The sequence below is a fragment of the Triturus cristatus genome, chromosome 9 (genome assembly GCF_964204655.1).
Source record: "Triturus cristatus chromosome 9, aTriCri1.1, whole genome shotgun sequence".
NCBI lineage: Eukaryota > Metazoa > Chordata > Amphibia > Caudata > Salamandridae > Triturus > Triturus cristatus.
In genome coordinates, this window is record NC_140592.1 from 571948428 (window position 1) to 571970306 (window position 21879).

The 21879-nt window shown below is 42.8% G+C and overlaps 1 protein-coding gene across 5 annotated transcripts in view; it reads right to left on the minus strand.

Annotated features, from left to right (window-relative positions):
* Positions 1 to 21879, minus strand: part of EXOC3L2 (exocyst complex component 3 like 2) — a 619764-nt gene that overhangs the window by 74770 nt on the left and 523115 nt on the right. For all 5 annotated transcript variants that reach the window (XM_085625593.1, XM_085625589.1, XM_085625592.1 and 2 more), the window contains exons 8-10: positions 16515 to 16650; positions 14749 to 14871; positions 5487 to 5642 (exon numbers count right to left, since the gene is read on the minus strand). In XM_085625593.1, coding sequence (XP_085481719.1) covers positions 5487 to 5642; positions 14749 to 14871; positions 16515 to 16650 — 415 coding nt within the window. The remainder of the gene's footprint in view (positions 1 to 5486; positions 5643 to 14748; positions 14872 to 16514; positions 16651 to 21879) is intronic.

The window sequence follows — 21879 nt, forward strand, 5'->3', positions numbered from 1 at the left end:
CAGAGGTCAAAATGGTGAAAGAGGCCAACACGAAAACCATTGTGCAGTTTCTCAAAAATGTGTGGCTGAGAGAGGGCTTTCCTGAGACTTTGGTCTCGGACAATGGAAAGCAGTTCATCAGCACGGAATTCGAGTATTTTCTGGTTGAGTCTGGTGTTAAACACCACAAGAGCTCCCTCTATCACCCTCAAACTAATGGTTTAGTTGAGCAGATGAATCAGGTGGTGGGGGAGTGTATTAAGTGGGCCAGAGCTAGTGGTCATGACATTTACAAAGCATTGGATGCAATGGTGTGGTTTTATAGGACTACGCCCCACTCTACCACTAAGATTTCTCCCTTTGAACTCTTGCGGGGACGCAAGCCAAACACTAGTTTCAGGCCTGCATTGATGAGCAAGTGGGTCAGGTCTGACGTTGCCCAGCTAATGTCACTGGCGAGGGAAAATATGTCTCTCACACAAGATAAACAGAAGCAGTGGTTCGAATACCGCAGGTGTGCTAAAGTAGTTTCGCTTAATGTAGGAGACACGATCAAGATCAAAACTGCTGTTCATACTAAAAAGGGTGACAGCAAATTCAGTCAACCAGTCAAAGTTCTAAAGATTCTTTGAAATGCTGTAAAGGTTGTAGGTGGTAATTGGTGGAACCTTAACAGGGTAGCGAAGGTTCGGGTAAGAGATGCCAGCTAAGGTTCGGAGAAGTTTGTTTCTTCTTGTTGTGACCAAACCTGTTCCAGAAAAAGTTCTAGAAACATTGTTAAGCCTGCTAGGTACAGGTCATGATTTGTTTATCTATTTTTTTTTCTTGTTTTTTTGTTTGTTTTGTTTTTTGTTGTTGTTGTTTTTGGAGGAAGAGAAGACATGTTGTAGGCACCTTATGTGGTATACCTTTAAACCTGTCATGATGTCTTATGATGTCTTAGGCTCTAGAATGTATGTCTCCTGGCAACCGTATGAACTGATATACATTCCTCTTGGAGCTGCTGGCAGAGCTGGTCCTCCTAGCTCTGCTACCCATGTAGCCAATAAATAACCAGCCTTCTACTTGCTGTGTCTGCCTGGTTACTACATAGTCCTTAATCTTATATCACAATCAATCATCTCTTATGTGTTTATCTTTGAAGAAATAAACAATGCAACCAATATGAAAATAGTGAAAGCAGTTTTGATGACAAGCCATGTAAACCAGCAGACAAAATGGTGAAAAAGGGAAACATTATCATGGACACAGTAGTCAACCACTTGGTATTTGGCAAGAAGCTTACCCTTAATCAGAAAGAGGGAGTGAGAAGAATTCAAGGGGGTCACCCCGACTTCCTAAATTCATAATTGCAGTTCATCAACAAAGAGGGGGCTCACTGCCAACAAGTCATTTTTCTCCCACTCCCTAACCTACAGGGGCATCCTAGGTGATTTTAAAAGGACTCTTACTCACTAGAATTTCTAGTAGCGTGCTTCATCCAGACAGCTTCTGTATCTGGATGGGTTTGATCTTGAAACTCAACAGAGCTCTTTGTTATGTTTTTCTTTTTATTTCTTTTTTCTTTTTATTTAACTCTTTGTTATTCTTTAGGGATCCAGTGATAAAATTGTCCATGGTGACCTAATACTGATTTATTAGAAGGGCCCCCTGACATTATTCAAAACAAGCGGTAATGCTTTTCAAGACTGTTAGCATCTGCAGCATCTTTACCTTGCCTTTAAAAGTAAATTGGCTTTCTTCAGGATCACATATGGATCCCTAGGTTTATCTAATCAAATATCTCACTTCACTATTTGTGGGTATTTGGTATATTGCTCATGCAACTCCCTCATTCATCCATGCCATATATACAAACTCACTGGTCAAAATCGGCTTTCACTTCCTAAAGAGCTCACACCACGGTTCTTCTCACTGTATGTGTGGCCATGCATGTAGCAAAAGAGTAATTTGTTAGGGTCTACAGGAGTGGAAAGGACCATTGCTGACACATTTTGGCTCTTCATTCCCCCTCTCGGCAAATTGTAGAATGCTCACAGATGCGCCCAATTACACCACTTATAGTGCTTAGCTTAGAATTATTTTGTGTTTTGTGTCTTAGTCTGACCCAGTCTCTTTCCTTCCTGTGCTTCTCTCATCGACATTAATAAGACTCTTACAGCCTCGAACACCGTCCCTAGCTCTTTGTTGGTACATATGTTAGGGCTTGACCACACTCTGTTGCAATCTTTTGTAACTAGATATGGCTTTGTCTATTTGGGAGGCAAGCATGATAAATCAGCATCATCCCCCCCACCTCCAGATGAAAGACTAATGCTTGTTTGATACACAGAAGAAAGGATGAGCACTGATGAAATGACATACTTCACTAGGACTGATCTCACAAACATAATTTTTATGTGTCAGTTTGTTTCTTTTTATTTTACATGTGTGTTAACCAAAGATGGATATCTCTCAAAGATATTATACAATCACAGCGGGAAAATGAAGGAGGGTAACTAACAAATACATTTTCTTTATTAAGAAGCTGGTATGTGCTTGAGTCCTTTATTAAGTTGTGTACATAATCATTCTTTATGATACAAAATTGAAACCTAGTAATTGATCATAGTAACAAAAGATAAATAAAATCATTTAATATTGGATTTTAATGACTGTATCTTGAATTTTCTTTTAATGAAATCTTCGACAGAATAAATCAATGAAATGGGGAAACACCATAGAACAGCGATTGGCCCCATTATATTTATGACAGAAAGCCATTTAAATATATGCTTTGCAATAATGTGTACAGGGATACTTAACTTATACCGCTCACAGTATTTCATAATAGATTCATATATGTAAAAAATAGAAGAAAAAAAAAAGACTCCTTTTTTAGGTCTTTTTTGTTGTTCGTTCTATTTTTTAATTGTATCCAAATTAAGGTTTCTACTTTCGGTTTTAGGTATATTCACAACCAATCAATTGCCATTATTTGTCTTGTCTTACATTAGTATTTCATTAATCAATAAAATCATACCCAGATCCAATCAATTAGCCTAATACTTGCACACATGCACTTTGTGACTCGTTTTATCGAGACACTGTCAAGGAATCTTTTTATGAAAATAAATTAACTTATTATGAAATCTAGTAACTGATACAAATTAAGTAACAGAGGCGCTCCAAGGCACATCTTTATAGTTAATATTAACAGTCTGGCACTATTAGGGTAGATGGGCAATCAAAAGTGTACTAGCGCTTATCTCATACTAAGATTACCCATATCTTTAAGTCAATATATGTGGATGAATTGCACATATGGCGCACTTTCCGTCATTATGCAGGGCGCACCTTTAAAAAGGTGCGCCCGGCGCAATGAAGTAAAGTACGCCACATTATGGGTAATGCGCTTCCCCTAGGACAGCCACAAACTCGTGCTGCCCTGGGGGAAGCGCTTTCTCATGAAAAATGGGACAGCTACTTTACAGCTGCTCCCTGTTTCACTGTGCAGGCGGCAACCCACCTGCACCTTTAAAGGGAAATAGAGATCCCCTTGCAGGTGGGTGCAGTCAGTGACTGCAACCATCTGTAAGGGGATGCCTGGGGGGCCATGGAACCTCCTTTACCCTTGCAGAGGGCTGCCTCAGGAGGCGCACTGTGAGGTCGATTTCTGATGGCTTCTTTGCCTCTGAGCCTGTGTTTGTAATACGGCGTGGGCGCAGAGGCAAAGGGATTCCCTCATTTACATGAGGCATGCCCCATGCAAATTAGGGAATACCCCTTGAAGATAGCGCTGGTGCTTTATGTGCGTCAGTTGTATTGGTATTACAGAAGGGGCCGCACAAGCATCTGCGGCCCCTTCTGTAATACCAAAGTGCCCCGGGGAGCGCAAAGTGGGCACAAATGCCTATTGCGCCCCCCAGGGCACTTTATGTAATACAGCCCATGGTTTATAAACTATTAAAATATGTCATTTTACAGTCCACAGTGCCAAACAGTGCATGACTATTTTTAGTGTGAGGGTAGAATATAGGAATGCTGTAAATGTGCAGTTAAGAAGAGCATCTCAGAAACAATGTGGGGGTAAAACCACCCGGGAATCTGGGAACTCCCATTGAGTCATTACTGGAAGCTGGGACCCCAGACCAAGAATGTTCAAAGATTTGAACCACAAAACAATACACAAAAATATAGAAACAAGGATTCATCAAACAATATCTAAATGATGAAATAATGTACTTAATTTACAAACAATTATTAAAAAAAAAATCAAAATGTTAATTTTAATAGGAATATTGGAGATTTTCTTAAATTCTAATTTCAATTGTGACCACTCATCGTCTATACTATATTCTGTTTGATGCACTTACACCACTCCCAGCAATCAATATGAAGATACTAAGTTCATTTTTATCCTCCAATTTCCGATTACCTAAAGTTAACAAATGTTCAATTTTCAATTGTACTTATTTATTTATATACATTTGATTAATCTTGCAATAATATTTCATTTTCTAAGCAGTAGGCTGTGTGGCCCCCAAGGGGTCCTTGAATCACAGGTTTAAGACCCACTGTTCTACTCTAACCAGGACCTTCACACAAGTCAACAAAAGAGCTCTGAATATGGAGCATTTGCCCTAAAAGAGAAACACTCCGTTAACACCATGTATCACTGATTCTATGTCATAAAGTAACAAGAAAGAGTGCAATATTTAGAGAAGTTAAGGTAGTAATATCCAATTGGAATACAGCTAAGAAAAAAATATAGCTTTCCTAGAAACAAAGCAATTCAAGGTTTTACTTCATGGGAACTGGGATATAAGTAGCACCATTAACAATCAGAATCTTATTTGCTTTGAGTGTGGCTATTAATACAGGATGCACAAGCCCAAAAAGGCAGTGGAGACCGGTATGTAGCAAGAGAGAATATGTAGCCAACATGTGCACATATGGATATACTTACAATATAAACTCGGGGTAATAAAAAATATGCTCAAATCAAGGGAATCAGAAATATGCCATCACAGAGGTGTGAGGCGAAGGTGAGGCAATGGATATGGTCGAAGACAGAAGAATGATAGTGAAGATGTGGATATTGTAATCTTTCCTGAATTGCAGAAATAAAAGAGCAAGTCTAAGATGCAGAGGAAATTGGAATCGCAACACCTCACACTAGAGACTAAGCCTGTGAGCCATCTGAATCTCCACAACACTTAAAACCACACCATACATCTAAAATGGTATATTCTAAGGGTTCAAAGTGGATGAACCTACCTCTGGAAGACCAAAACAGATTACCTCGTGGGGAGGTTTAAAGTTGCTATTAGTAGCAATGTTAATAACCAAACAGGGGGCTTGCTCATCTGCAGAGCTTCTGGATCTCTATCCATTTGCTATTCTCCTCTCACCCCTAATGACCACATCCCACACTGTACCAGTTATACCACTGAAATAGAATAATATTTCACTATTATAAAGGCCCAACCAACACAAAAAACCTGGGCATTAAACACAACCCTCACCAGTTCCTGGAACAGATGCTTCAGCTGCTGGGCCTCTTCCTGTAGTTTGGCGGCCACCTTGTTCCGGGCTTTCGTAGAGTTGCAGACCATCTTCACCTGCATCAGGGGTTGAATGTACTCTATCAGCACCTTTCGGTGCATTTCATTGACCAGCATCTGCATCCAAAGAGAACAGAATCCCATTGTTAGCCGAGTGGCAAACATTAATTCAACAGTGTTGATAAGTAAAATATGTTGACCTACAGCTCACATCTCCCTACATATGGCTGATCGGGAAATACTTGAATGCACATGGGAGTATGGCTGTTTAAGTTCTGTGCATATGTTATAAAGATTATGAATTCAGGTGTAACCATCCACAAACCCCTTGCCTTGCCCAGGCTAGGATACCAAAAAATTACTTAGAGTGGGTGAGTGAAGAGGAAAATCAGGGGGTAAGTGAAGCATGTCTCTCTAGATATTCAAATTGGCTCCAGCTCACATTCTTTCTCAGGGCCATATGAAATGGTTAGAAATATAAAAAGTTTATTAGAGTTCACAAAGATCATTTAAGGAAGTAGTTTATGCATCGTTAGAATAGTGTTGATAATCCTGGTGCTATCCTATTTCAAATGGGCTTGCTTCCAGACATTTTCACCCAATCAAAGACACAAATTTGAAATTTAGAGTGAGACAAAGTTGAATATGCAGCCAATATAATTGGCAATTAGGGCAAAGATTAACAATGTGTTTTTCCAATATTAAATTTTGTTTTTACAGGTACCAGCCACGCTATAAAATACTCTCACCCAACACCTTAACCACTAATCTTAATCCTACCCCCATCATTTACCCAGTTCGATCATAGACGCTAAGCAATAACTCCTAAACGCATCTGTAATCCCATGACTTACTGCATCCTCGATCAGCTAAAGCCAGCACTAAACATTCCCAAATCCATTTGGCCTCACAGCATTTGTAATCTTAACACCGCTGATAACCCTATGCTATCTCCCACCCCTACTGTAAAATGAATACTAGGCTTATCATTAACACTCACCAAATTAAAAGAATGTAACTGAAATTGCATATGATAAGGCTTCACACAGGATGAGATGCAGAAGAGTGTTATAGGATGGTTATCATATTTTTTCAGAATTGCTGATTTTTTTCAAACTTCCCAATTGCAAACGTTGGCTTTTCTGTGTTTACTATTAGAAGATTTGGAATTTCAGACTATATAATTCGAAGTTTGTAACTAAAATTGTTAAACTTCTGTACACATGTATTTTTCTTCCTGACCTTGTGGTAGCCTACACCGTGGAACACTTGGGGTCAGATTTATCAATGAGTTGCGTCGCCCTTGCAACCCAACTACTAATTCCGATTTATCAAGTCATGCAATGCCACCTTGGATAGCCCTGCGTGGCTTGATAAATCTAGAGTAATGCAAAGCAGTGCAAATCTAATACAGAATGCTACAGTAGACGAATATGCCCATACCCCCATTGACCAGTAATACATTTATTTGTGTCAATGTGTGCCCCCCATTGCATCAACCATAGGCTCCCATTGTTGAAGGTTTGTGAGTTATGACAACCAGGGCTCAATGCTTTGCAGCCCACAGTGACAGACAGGGGCTACTTGTGTTAGTGTGTGGGCGTCAGTGGGGAGTGAGATAAATGTGCAGGATAGGAAGTAAATCTAAGACTACACTGGAAGAGTAAGCACCCTATAAGATCTGATTGTGTTAAAGTGAACAAATGCTTCATCTTAAACAAGTTATACACAGGGGCACCTCCTAAGCAATGGCGGAGGAGTGTCGCCCCCTCTGCCAGCAGCACAAAAAATAACAATACCACACATTTATTATCATTATATTTACAGGAGTCTTGGGGGTGAGGCAAGGGGGATAACAGGCACCCACGGGGAGTGGTATGCATGGCTGTTTGGCCTGCCGTCTCAGGCCAGCCAAACCGTCATGCCCATTGATGCTCTCTCCAACCCAGATGCATTGCTGCGTTTGAGACAACAATTCACACGCCCAGTCTCCCTGGTAGTGCAAATCATTGGAGCTCAAGCCAATCCTGAAGCTGCTCTCATGCATGAGAGCAGTTTCAGGATTGGCCGCAGGGGAGTCTGGGAGTTTCTGCCTGCAGTGGAACCACAAGAGGAATAGAAGACGGCGATGCGGCGGCTGCAGGTAAATTCTTTTTTTTAATCCTCGCCCCCGCCCTCCTCTCTCACCTGACACCGGCTGCTACTAGTTATACATTATATTGAACAAAGTGTCAGATCAAGATCTCTACCCACCTCAGACAGAACAGCAACTGGAAAAGGAGTACATACAAAAATTATTATTATTAATCGGACTTATAAAGCGCCTGGTTACACTAAACAGTGTGTCCCCGCGCTACGGTGCGAGCCGCTATGGCAATCTACAGGAACCTATCCAGGAGGAAGTAGATGAGTCTTCAGTTTCTTCCTAAACATGCCCTCTGAGGGCTCCAGACGAAGACTCACTGGAAGTTTGTTCCAGAGTTGGGCCGCCAAAAAGTGGAAGGAGCGTCCACCCATCCTGGCTCTCTTTACAGCCGGGACACAGACCAACCCCCTCCCCTCAGACCTCAAGCGACGAGTTGGGACATAAGGGGTAAGGAGGTTCAACAAGTAGACAGACGAGGTCCCATGAATAATGCGGTGGCACACACACAGAGCCTTGAACCGGACTCGTTCCCGAATTGGTAACCAGTGGAGGGAGGCAAGAGCCGGTTTGGAGGGAGCTCTCCTAGGACGCATCATAAATAAACATATTTGAAATAATCTCAGTCGTTGCTAGTCTATCCATGTGGGACACAAGGAACCAATTATTTTATGCAATATATTGGCAAAGTTGTGTGTGGAACATGTTCTTTAGGAGTTTGGTGCTGGCTCTCTCCAATTATAACTGGCAGGTACACCAACTGGAACTGGGGGCTGAGCTAAGAAATATCCTGCTGTCAAGTTCAGCTTAGATACTGCATAGCCTGGATTCTGTACAGATTACCCATTGCACTGGCTAGGCTCAGTGTGGCAGCGGGCATTGATGTATTTCTCAGGGATGCTTGAAGCTCCCCAATATGAGACACCTTCACTACTGTAATGAGTATCAGGTAGAGGGGCTTTAAACCAGGAAGAGCTGGGGTTGTCTGAAAATTACTATTGTCAGTAGCTATTCTTTAGTTATGCTCTTGGATTGGAATTACAGTGACATTCTGCTGGCAGCGGACGGCTGGCAATAATATTTTTGTCAAGTTCAAGGAAAGCTGGAACAACATATATTTACAAAAGAATATTAATGAACAGGGTTATAGGGACCTATTTACTGTTGGGTGATAATTTAAAACTGTCCTATCTCTAGAGGAAGCACAACATCTGGAGGAGAATCCAACGGAGGGCCAAGTTTAGGGTAGATTGGTGAAGGAAAATTCCATAGCTGGAATCTCCTCCAGATATGGCATGTCTTCTGGAAATCAAAGGATTTCCAGAAGCCATGTCAAAGCAGCCCTTATATCTTTAGGAAATTTGTCAAGTATTAGCATCAGTTTTATAGGTCCACATTATGAGTGGCCCAGAATAATCCCCGTTAGTTCTCTGCCTCCAAATTACCATTACCAGAGGTCCTGGCAATTCAAAGGTTGGAGAAAGAACATGGATTACAAGACTTTGGGGATTAACATATAGGAATCGATGTTTTCCCACCGATTCCCTGCCTGTTTTTCCATTTATTTCAAACTGGGATTTTGGCTGCTTTCAGTAGCTGAAATCTCCACGTTGAACACCACAATTCATTCATTCTTTATTCGATCAGTTTAAAAAGATCATAAAAGCACAGAATAAATACAAAGTAACAATTTCATGTCCATAAAATACTTCATGTCTCTTGTATAAGAACAAAAAAATAAGAGGATAATAATATAATATAGGTACCCGTTTAACCACGACCTTATGTGAGCCACTCTCTAAATGCAGTAGTGGATAACTTTTGCTTGGCCCTTAGATACAAGCCATCCCCCTCTTCCTTTTTCTCATACAGGCCCAAAGAAAAGACGTTAGTGAAAAACATGTTAAAAAGTCGGGTAATGATTTTAAAAAGAAGAGTGCAACTCGACACTGCCCAATGTTCTTCTTCTTTAAAAGGTGCTTATGAAAGTGATACCTCTCTTTCTTGTAGAGCCTACAAAATAAAACCAGATGCAGTTCAGTTTGTCTTAAGAGGGAGTCACATGGACATAAGTTGAGCTCCGCATGGTTATACTTTTTATCAGGGTATCCTTACATTAATGGAATCGCATTCATACGGAACCTCAACAGTATAAATCTGTGCTGAGGAATGGTGACATCTGCTAGATAGTAAAACCCTCTCTCTGACAATGACGGGTTCAGGTGGTAGGTGACGACTGCAGCTTTTCCTTTGTAGTGCTTCTTCCTCTTATGCCTGTGCAATAAAGATACGGGAGACCTTTCTCTTTGAGACCCTTCTGCACGTTAAGGGTTCCTTAAATAGACCATGGAGGCCAAGCTCCTTCAAGACTGATTCCACATAGCCGAGCTACTGCGAATTTCAGCTTTTTTCCATGCTCAGACAATCCCTTAGTATAAGTTGTGTGAGTGGCACTGTTTCCCTGTGCCAAATTGAGTGCCACAAAAGGATTGAGGCCAATTGGATTGCATCTTGTATATACGGGAGGCCCAATTCCTGATGTAAGGTATAGTTTGATGAAGAGGAGGGAAGGCCTACCAGGGACTTGAAATAATTATTTTCAGTAGTTTGGAGGATATTTGTTGTTACCCGGCCCCATACTCCCACCCCATAGGTTGCCGTCGCCTTAACCTTGGCTTGATAAATGTTTTTTAGGGGAATCAGTGGTCTTACACCCATTTTCTGTGCAAGGGTTTATATTGCTGAGAGGCTTCTCTCCATTGCCCTCTTCCTACCTTCCATCAGTTTTAGCCAGGATGAGTCTTTATCAAAAAGGACCCCCAAAACCACCTCCATTTTCTCTCCATCAACATGTAAGTAGGGGGTTTTATCGCTTTTCCTGGCCCCGGCTGTGATGGCAAAGGACTTGGTGTGGTTGACCCTTAAACACCACAATTCATAAATCCGACGAAGTAACTGGTTCATTCAAAATGAATGCGTTCCTCATATTGGTTATCATCTTTTTTATTTGACCGCAAACAACAGGTCCGGACCCACCCTTTGATTTCCCCTGTCAAACCCCTTAAGTGGGGCGTGCCTCAGGGCTCGGCCCTGAGCCCGCTTCTTTTCAATGTTTACTTGACCCCTCTGGCAGAACTCATCTCTAAAAGTGGGATCAAAATAATATCTCATGCAGATGATACCCAGTTATTGTTCACCTTTCGGGATGTGCCCGCCTCCACTTTTGAGCCGCTTAAAGAGTGCCTTAAGAATACAGCGGCCTGGATGGACCGTAACTTCTTAAAACTCAACGCGGATAAGACTGAGATCTTATTTTTTAACCAATCGTCCCCCCTTTCTTCGAATCTGTGGTGGCCTGCTGAATTAGGCACTGCACCCCTACCTAAGGACTGGATTAGGAATCTAGGCGTTAGATGGGACAAACATTTGTCCCTGTCTATGCAGGTCCAAACAGTTTTGGCCACCTGCTTTGGTAAAATTAAAACCATCAGAAAATTAATTAATTATCTGCCCAATGCAACCCGTAAAACCATGGTCCATGCGCTGATAACCTCCCATCTGGATTATGCAAATGGATTATATTTGGGTCTTTCATTAGGCCTGCTCCGTAGACTCCAGACTGTACAAAATGCTGCGGCACGCCTGATCTGCGGGGTCCCGCATCACCACATCTCTCCCTACTTAAGACAACTTCACTGATTGCCCATTGCTAAGCGAATAGAATTTAAGGCTTTGACCTTAGCCTTTCAGGCATATCATGGAAAAGGGCCCTTCTATCTAAGGAGGAGACTCCACCCCTATCATCAAGCCAGACTCTTACGGTCTAATAATAAACACCTTCTTGTCGCCCCTTGGTTCTTAAAAGCTAGAATGGGAGGCAAATCCTTTGAGGTGGGCGCCACTCAATGTTGGAATAAATTTACCTTTTCACCTACGCCTGATTCAGTCAGATCTTGAGTTCCGCAAGTCCCTTAAAACCTGGCTATTCAGCCGAATCGAATAATCTTGCATTTCATTTGCCCTGATCAGTCTGCTCCAGTGCCGGGACACCCCGTTGGGGGTAGCTGTGCGCTTAATAAAATTCTTTATTTATTTATTTTAGTGTGTAAACAACATGGGTAAACCAAGTAAGAATGAATATTTTAGGTTTTGGTTGTAAAAATATGGGCAAACACCCTAAACAGGTCCATCTTGGGAATTAAAATCTCACCATTGAGCTTCAGTTACTGTGTTTAGATGATGAACACAATTAACGTAGCATACCCACACCTAGGCATGTAACAAATGACTGCAGCATGGAACTATCACATCCAACATACAACAGCCCACATCAATGTTGCTCAGGCAAGTGAGGGACCTCAGTCATGTGGGACTAAGTGGAATTTTCCATAAGGAAGTCAGTATACATTCTCTCTGAGGAGTAGGTAAAATGGCTGGTGCAATACACTTCACAGTCAGCTGTCACCAACTATCATTCTCCCCGTTACCTAGAGATGGGGCAGTAGTCACCATCCCCACAGATGTAGGGACTGCAAAATGCAATCAGCTTGCTCTGTCTAGACAAATTTAGTTTGAATCAGCTGGGATTCTTGAATCCTTTTCAAGGAAAACCCTATTTTTGAGATTAAGCTGAGACTATCAGCCTACCCTGAAAATGAAATTGCTCTTTAGATAAACATTTTACTCAAGCACACCTCTTGGACTCAGTTCACAACTGATTGGAGGGTACGATATACAACCTTTACATTATTTGAGTTGGGACTAAAGTGGACAACCTAGTAGGCTCTTCTGATTACAATCTGTTTTTCTTTGGTTATTTCTTGAGGGATATACATCTTTAGAATATTAGATCACTGCACAAAAGATGAAATCTCTGACAAACCCAAATACTTCATTTATGCCGCACAGAGGAGGTTAAAATTGTATCTGCCGACAATAACTAGCCTGCGTTTATAGTTAGAAACATTATTGCCATTCTTTTGCAAGCAGTAAAAACAAGTGAATAGATTGAAAGGTAGGTGGAGCATAACATCCAGTCAAAAAATGTGTGTAGGTTCTTCATTTAGCAGAAGCTTTGAGAGAAGGACTTCCTATTTACACAAAATCCTGTCACTATCTGGTGTTCTTGTTACAACATAATGCTGCATTGACTTTGGTGTCTGCAAATTTGGCAAATTCAAGGGATCCACCAAAAAGCAGCAGATGCCCCTTCTACTCGATTTAGAGTACATACAGGCCCTGTTCACTCTAGAGTGGATGGAAAACCCACTCTTATCTGGCCATTGTCTTGCATCGGCCAAATGTTTTTAAAGTGGTTTTTTTTTTGCACAACTTATCACTTCATGTCTGAGCCCAAGAGGACTCCTCCCCTTTTCTGCCAATGTGAGCTGCCAGTATACATTCACCAGTGTATTAGAAATGTTCTCTTTCAGCGTTCTTCCCCATGCTTCTTTTCATACATTTGTTTGTCTGAAGAAATTTCCTTTCTTTCATTTGCCACCGCCTGTCTCTCTGTCTGGTGTGTGTCTCCTTGTTCTCCTTTCATTCTTTGCCATAATTCTTGACTTGTCTAAACAAGGCCCTTCTTCTGTCCTTCAAGACCTTTCTACCTAGACCAGCGCGTCTCAATTTGGCTACCCTAGTTTTCCATGCTTTTTCCTACCTAGAATATCGCACCACACTTTAGCATACTTATCCTTGCTTTCTCTGTGATAACTCCCCTCCTTTTATCCAACAAAACTCTCCTCTCTTTGATGAACTTATTCTACTCCCGTTGACTGCATCTTTTGGGCTCCTATTTTCTAATCTGTCTTTTTACTTATTTACAGCACCTCTCCAAATACTTCATGCTCGAATCTCTTTCTTTGTCCATTGCAAGTTTTTTTCCTTCCCCATAATGTCTCTTTTGCATGCCCTACCCCTTGTCTGTTTGTTTACACAAGCTCCACTCAATTAATTTTCCTTAACTCTACTGCCTTTTCCTGCTACAGTTTTCCTCTAGTGTGTCGGATTTGGTTCTTCTCCTTATTGGGTGTTCTTTGTCAGCATCCTCTGTGAGGCTCATCTTTCCTCCTGCTACCTGATACAGCTCTTCTCATATTGTAAGTCAGACCTTGAATTCCTTTTCAGGCCAACCGTAATAGCGCATGCTGTCGGTTGCGAAGTACTGTGGGCTCATCAAAAACAGAGGGGCTTGACTCTCGCCCATTGCTTATCATTGGTTGCCTTTCCTTGTCACTCTCATTTACTTACTTACTATTCATTCACCAGTTTATCCATCTTTTGTCCCTCCCATGGAACATTGCCTCTTTACCATTGCTTTGATTGGCTGGCATCTCTGCTTCTATTGCTTGCTTTTCAAGCACTACCCTTTCTTTTGTGTTGAGCACACCATGATAGTGCAAGTGTTTTCAAGCTCTCTCCCTCATGTTCTTCTATTCCCTTGTGCTGCTCGGTCGCCTTACCCTCTCTCGGTTGCATTTGCCTATGTGCTTCTCCCCACTGGCTACCTTCTCCTGCGTTCTCTGTGTTACTTCTCTGAACCGTGTTCCTTACCTGTACCTTCCACCACTCAGTGTTGCTTTTGTGCCCATTCCCCTACCCTCCCCATGTTGCTTTTGTAATTGTCCCTATATCTTCCACCACGTTGTTTCTCCGTAGCCCCGTATTGCTTCAGACCCCCCCCATTGCTTCAGTTCGCACCCAACCCTGTTGACATTTTCTTTTTAACTTTAGGCATACTGCATAGCTTTGGGGATACTGTAATGTGTGGTTAAAAAACATTGTCAAAGCCAATAGGGCACAATGATAAGACCTATTTCCTTTGCCTGTTCTGTATAAGTTATCAGTCTGCTAGCACCACTATCAATTTATACTAGTGGTGTCCACGACTGATGTGCATTTGAATTCATAAGTAATCCTCCACATAAGTTTAATATTTTGAGGTTAATTTCCATCTCCTCTGCTAAATAACACAGTGTCAGCTTTACCAGGCATTTTCTCCACCTTTCTGATATTAATCTGGATAAGACCTTTTTCAGCACTGTCTTATGTCACTTAACATACAAAAGTTAGCTTTACCTGGTATGGTTGTGCACTCATTCGGCGCAGTTTATTTGAGTACTCTGTGAGGATGGATAGGATGCTGTTGAATGCATCGGAGTTGCTGAGCCATTTCTTTCTCATCAGCTTCTGAAAGTACGGCTGAAAAAAGAAAAAGAGCAAGCTGAAGGAAGGAGCTAATGGTAGAGCAGAACTACTACAGCGAGCTGCCGAGTGAACAATAATATTAAGAGAAAATGTTGGGCAAATAACTCCCAAAAACATTTTAAATAAAGAATGGCTAGAAGGTAGGCTAACTGGTCAAATGAAGTCCCTCCCCTTCTGGGTGTAGGTGGTTATTTGAGAGTTCATTCATATGGTCCATGGAGGAGGACCACCCCAGTCTCACCAGCATCTCCACATTATGATTTGTGTCAGTGCTCTTCAAAGGATAAGTACTCTTTGAGCATGACATTTCTTTTCAGATCCATCAAGGTAGCGACATCAACATCATAAACGTTTAATCAAAGCTTGAATTTCACAAACATACATTAGATAACACAATCATTGCTAACAAAGAAAAACACATGCAGGACAACAATGCAAAGAACTTCATAAAATACCTTCCTTTAAAAATAGAAACTAACTACAGAGTGCTAAAAATTAAAATGCTAAAATAAGTCATGAGATTATCTGTTCCCTTGACATAAGCGAGGAGCCCTCTCCCAGAGTCACCACATCAGCTAAGACCTTTCCGTCACTGCTACTCTTCGCTAAGCTATTGTGGACTGCTGTGACTTTTAAACTGCTGTTATCTGGTACCCTCCCCCTGTTGCATTTCCCTCATCACCATCACCACCAGCACCCACCTTACTTTGTGGACCACAGTATATTCAGTCTACGGTAAGGAGGACAGAAACAGATGAAGTGAACCAGTGGGTTTACGAAAGGGTTTATTTGTACCCACCTGCACACCCTTACTTTACAGTAAGTACATTGTAACTTTGTATACCGTTTTCACACCTCAGCTGGGACAATTCAGGTAGACACATACTCGGAAAGACAATATGTGCAGCCATGTTTAGAAACAGATAACTAAACATGATCAAAATAGCCATTGTAGAGGGAATGCACACCACTAACCCGATGCTAACCATATAATTAGTGTCAATAAGTAAATTATAAAAACAGTGCTGTATGTTGTGAGCTCTGTGTCGTCGAGGACTGATGAAATTTAAGGCCATGCCCACTAATTAGAAAGTTCAGGTAGGGAACCTACAGAAGAAATAATATCAGAGTGAGGAAGATTCTAGGAAAGTCACAATTACTTCTCAGAAAGTAATGTTGCTGAGGAGAGGCGGGAGGTAGGGGGATTGAGGCTCCATGCCTAACTCAAGGGGAAAGTAAATAAGGACTACTTTACCTTTTTAAGACATAAAAATAGTTCCCAGTTAGAAGTATAGCCTAGGACTACCAGCTGAAAAAGTGTGCCTTTACTAGGCCACAATTGGTGAGGCTTCAGCTACTATCTGAAGACATTTATTGTCTTCCAGTTTGACAGAAATCCAAGTAGAACATTAGTGAACATATATAGAAGAGCAAACAATCCAAATTGCTACACTGCACATGTAGGTGCTAATGTAATCCTCATTTAAAAGCCCCCAATCAAACAATGAAGCTGATGAAGAGCACCTCAACACCCTAATTAACTATTTGGTGATTTGCATGAGAGCAAGTTGAGTCAGAAGCCACAAAGAGAAAGAAAGGCACACGTGCTGTTTACTGTGTCAACCCCCTCCTCCAACCTTGAGGTCCTCAAAGAGGAGATCTGCCAGGACTCTGTTGCACCCATTAGTCACTGCATCCAGGGTGGCGGCAGCCCGTTTACCGACCTCCTCGTTCTCTTCAGGGTCAAACTGCACCAGTCGTTCTACATACTCCCTGCATTCAAAAAGAGAGAAATGATCAGTCATGGAGTATTTTGATGGATAAATGCATTTTTAACAGGATATTCGTCCACAGCAGAGGCCATCATGATTCTAGAGAAACAGAGGTGTAGTCTACTCGCTCAATTAATCTTGGCTTCTCCACTTTCCCAAAAGTATGTCACCCAGAGCAAATCAGTGTGTGTGTGTGTGTGTGTGTGTGTGTGTGTGTGTGTGTGTGTACACACACACACACGCACGCACGCACACACACACACACACACTTTTGAGCATGTCTAGTAACCTAGATAACACAGTAGATATTGGAAAAGACCATAAGTCTCATCCCTTATACACCAGCCACCTATCTAAGAAAGGGACTATTAACAATACCTGCAGCCCGCCATCAGAAACAAAGCAGAATCTGGCTTGTGATATACAGTAGTGCTGGAACAATTTTCATAGCGGGGGTACTGCCATTAATGTTACGTCACTGATATCATAGGGATTGTGAAAAATCAGTGTAGCAAATGAGCCAAGCCCATGCACCAGGAGACTGGTAAGGGTGTGGTATATAGCCGCTGGTGCATTTTGGAGTACACTGTTGCACATATATTACTAAAGTTTGGTGTGGTAGCCCACTGCCATGTATAGACAGCACCCTTTTCATTGAAATGGCCACTGCATCCGCACAGACAGGCAGTTTTATGCATTAAACTATGAAGAACACAAGCAATAATGTGTGGAAATCGGGTTTCACAAATATTTAGCATTTGCACATCACCAGGTAAATGGCCTTGATTTGTTTTGCTAGTTTTAAAATCTTTGTTTCCATCATACTTCTGAACTACAAAAATGTGCTTCATTTGTGCTTTCATAACTGCTGATATATTTTGAAAACTATGTATATTTCATTTAAAGGTATTTATATTTTGTTACCTTATATATAACCAAGAAGACATTATGTACAACTGAACGACCTTATTAAAAAAAGAATTAACATAAAAAATATCTTCTAGTTTTTTTTATGTCCTTGCAATGCTGGCAGTTTCTTACTGTCTGTTCTAATGCTGGTTTGTTAAAGTTTTTGCTGTTTTTATGGGGGGGACATAAACAGCAGGAGGGTGGAGATTGGGAAATAGTACCTGAATTACAACACTAGCAGCAGACAGACACTGGGGAGAAGCAACAGATACCAGATTCTGAAGGCAGACCGAGGTGGTACTGAGGTGGTGTTATTGGGGTGCGAAGGTGATGCTTAGTGATACTGAGGTGATGCCGAGTTATACTGTGCTGCACAGTCAAGCTGAGGTGATGCTCAGGTGAGGCAGAGCTGGTACTCAGGTGGTGCTGAATGATACTCAGGTGGTGCTGAGTGATGCTGAGGTGGTAGTGGTGTGCTGGTGCAGAGGTGATGCTGAGTGATGCAGAGGTGATGCTGAGTGATACCGAGGTGATGCTGAGTTATACTGTGCTGCTCAGTCAAGCTGAGGTGGTGATCAGGTGATGCAGATTTGGGGCTCAGGAGGTGCAGAGTGATGCTGAGGTGGTGCTGCACTGATACTTAAGTGGTGCTGCATTGGTGCTGAACTTCTGCTGAGGTGGGGCTGCGCAGGTGCTGAGGTGGGGCTGCGCTGGTGATGGTGCACTAATGCGGCAGTTTTACTGTGCTGATGCTGAGATGGTGCTGTGTTCATGTTGAGGTGGTGCTAAAAGGGTGCACTAAAGAAGAGGTAGTGCTGTGCTGATGTTGACATGGTGCTGTGCTGAGGTGGTACTGTGCTGATGGTGAGGTGAGCTGAATAATGCTGTAGTGGTGCGGAGTCATGCTGAGTTTGTGCTGGTGACGTGGTGCCTAGGTGATGCTGAGCTGGTGCTCACATGGTGCTGTGCTGATGCTGCGCTGATGCTGAAGTGGTGCTGTGTTGAGGCTGAGTTGCTGATGAGGTGGAGCTGCGCTAATGTTGAGGTGGGGCTGAGCTAGTGGTGGTGCACCGATCTGGAGGTGGTGCTGCGCTGATTTTGAGGTGGTTCTGTGCTGATGTTGAGGTAGTGCTGCACTGGTGCTGAGGTGGTGCTCTGATCAAGGGATGGTGCTGTTCTTATGCTGAGGTGGTGCTGAGTCATGCTGTGGTGGTGCAGAGTCATCCTGTGGGGCTGCGCTGGTGCTCAGGTGGGGCTGAGTGATACTGAGTTGGGGATGTGCTGATGTGGAGGAGGTACTGTGCTGATGCTGAAGTGGTGTGGCATTGGTGCCGAGTTACTGGTGAGGTGGGGCTGTGCTGGTGCTGCGCTGGTGGCAGTGCACTTATGCGGAGGTGGTGCTGTCCTGATGGTAAGACGGTGCTTTGCTGATGTTGAGGTGGTGCTGCGCTGGTGCTGCACTGGTGTTGGTGCACTGATGAGGTGATGCTTTGCTGATGATGAGATGGTGCTATGCTGAGGTGGTGTTGTGCTGATGCTGAGTGCACTAAAAGAGATATAAAGTGCTCTGATCGTTTTGGCTTTGCAAGTGTATCCACATTTGCAGGTATTTACAAACATGTAAACGTAAGTGGGGAACAGCTATATTTGTCTAAATAGCAATACAATGTGTATTTGCACTTTATCCAATTTAAAACAAAATCCATTCTCTGACACCCGCAGTGATTTTGACAGTGTTGCCGCCCCATTTCCAGATTAAAAATCATGGTTACTGCCGAGTTACATCGCAGCCCATGACAACGCAAGTCATTACAACGACTTGCTCTAGGTGTGGGGGGGCGCTGAATGTTGAAATAGTATAATTTACTATTCCAACTCCAGTCTGTGCAGCAGTAGGAAGGTGTTGGATTTAAAATCCAACACCTTCTGCCTCCTACAGCAAGTCGTTGTAACGGCTTGAGATGTAATAGCATGCGATGTAACAACACCGTCGTTGTAATGACCGCGTTGTAATGGCATGCGAGGTGTAAACATCTTTGTAAATGATGTTTACCGTGGTTTTCACTCCCTAAGGGCACATGAATGTTTGGCCTGCCCCTCTCAAGCCAGCCAAACATTCATGCGCACTTAGCATGTTCTCCACCCAGGCTGCATTACAGCCTGCATGGGGAACATGCCCAGGCTCCCTGTCCCCATCTTAGCGCCGAGCCACGGTGCTCATACCAATCACAACATTGCATGGCAGCGTCGTGATTGGCTCAGGGGAGCCTCTGCCTGTGTGCTTTCTGTTCAGTGTTCCAGCCAGAGGAGAGACACGATGAGAACGCGGTGAGGGAGGGCACGTCAAGTAGGTACGTTTAATTATACTTTTTATTTACCCCTCGTCACGCCTCCCCGCCCTTCACCGCCACCACCGATTCATGCCGGCCACCACAGGCTTTCTTTGTACCCTAGAAATGCAAGTATGAAATTGCTTTTAGCTGAAAAGCCAAAACTAGGTAGAAGTGTCCCACATGCGTTATAGCGCTCAATGTGCTTACTAAATGACAATTTAGGAAGCTATATTCAATTTAGGCAGCTATTTTCAATGTTAGCCGAAAAGTGCCTTTTTAAGTTGCAGAATGCATAGTAATGCGTTTGCCTCATGTAGAACAGTAATGGGGTCGAAGCTTTATGAGAAGAACTGGAAGGCAATTGGCTGTACAGTCTTTAGTTTTCCAGCAGGTAGGGAATAGTTAGGGACAAGGATCTCATATGGAAAGCCCAGTAAAGCTATCTGTAAAAGTCCCCTCTGTCAGCTGTCGAGGCTCATTATGCAGCTTAATTTGTAAAAGAAATAAGTGCCAGGGCTCTCGTCAGGAGGCCCCTGCAACTTGTACCAGACACTGCCCCTGCTGCTATGCTGCCAATGATAGTAACAACACAACTACTAATCATCACACTCTTACAAGTGTGACAATTCACGCCCAAAAGCTTTGAGAATGCCTTGGGTGGCAGGAAATAGTCCGTTTTTTAATGGCCATTAAAGTAATTATTAACTGTTGTTGTGGTCATCTCTAAATTAGCTGAACAGGGCCACCTTATGGCAGACTGTCACAAGCTCCGGTGTTGACAATTAAGTGCTGGTGCCCAGCACCGGAAACCACCGGCTCAAATTAAGCACTGAATTAGCTGCAGGTTCCAGTGCAGCGACTATCAAAACTTTAGATGTGATGCCCTGATTACCACTAGCCATGGTTGCTGACCAGGAATCTGGGGAGGCCAACAACAGATGCACCTCCATCAAGTGACACCTCAGCTCTGGACCAAACTTGCTTTGTGATTGCAGCAGCCTCCATTGTGCACAAGCCCATTCTGGGCACTGGATCTACCAGCAGCACGTACAATGCATGCACACAGCAAACACTCCACGCCAGCCACTTCTAGGCCAGTGGCAGGAGGCACATTTATGCAAGCTGGGGAAAGAATAATACAAGGAAGCCGATGTTGCATTATTTGATAGCTGGACTTTAGCAGGCTGAAATGCCTCGTTTGTCTTTTTCCAGGATAGAGCAGACGCCTCAGTTTGAGAAAACAGCGACAAAGGAGTATCTCGGATGACTTGACTGGGGAATAAGTAAAAACATAAGGGCTGTACGGACATCTGTGTGACTTCTGTGTAAAAGCAGCTTGGGATTCTAAGTATCTGCCCCACCCATGCTCTAGCTGGTAAAGCAGGGTGTTTACGGCGGCAGTGTTGAAATATCAAAGAACTCAACAGAACTCGGCAGGAAAAACCGCCCAACCAAACCATAAAGAGGCCTACAAACAGCCAATAAAGCAAGCATTTGCAATGCAATACGTCTTGCATTTACGAGAGTTTGAGCCATTGGCATTCTAAATGCCAACGGCTTAAACTCTAACAAAAAGGGAAACCATGGCATGGGTGCTTTTACAAAAAACAAAGCATCTGTTTGTCAACGAAAAGCCTTTTTTTTGTAAAAGCCCCCATGCCGCAGTTTCACTGTAATAGCGGCCGCGCACCTTTCCTTAGACACAGCTCACTACAGAAAGGGGCACAGCCTTTATGCACGTGAACATGCGGCATGGGGGCTTTGACAACATAACATTTTTTGCAATGCAATAGTTCTTACATTTGCAAGAGTTTAAGCTATCATCATTTACAATGCCAATAGCTCAAACTCTCCTAAATGTGTGACCTATGGCATTGCAAAGAAGCCGCCACCAATGTCCTGGCTGCTTGGAAAGTGAAAGCGTGCATGCTGCGCTGAATGTAAGGAAAGCAGGTTGTGCTTGCAGTAGGACAAAACCCATTAAAGAA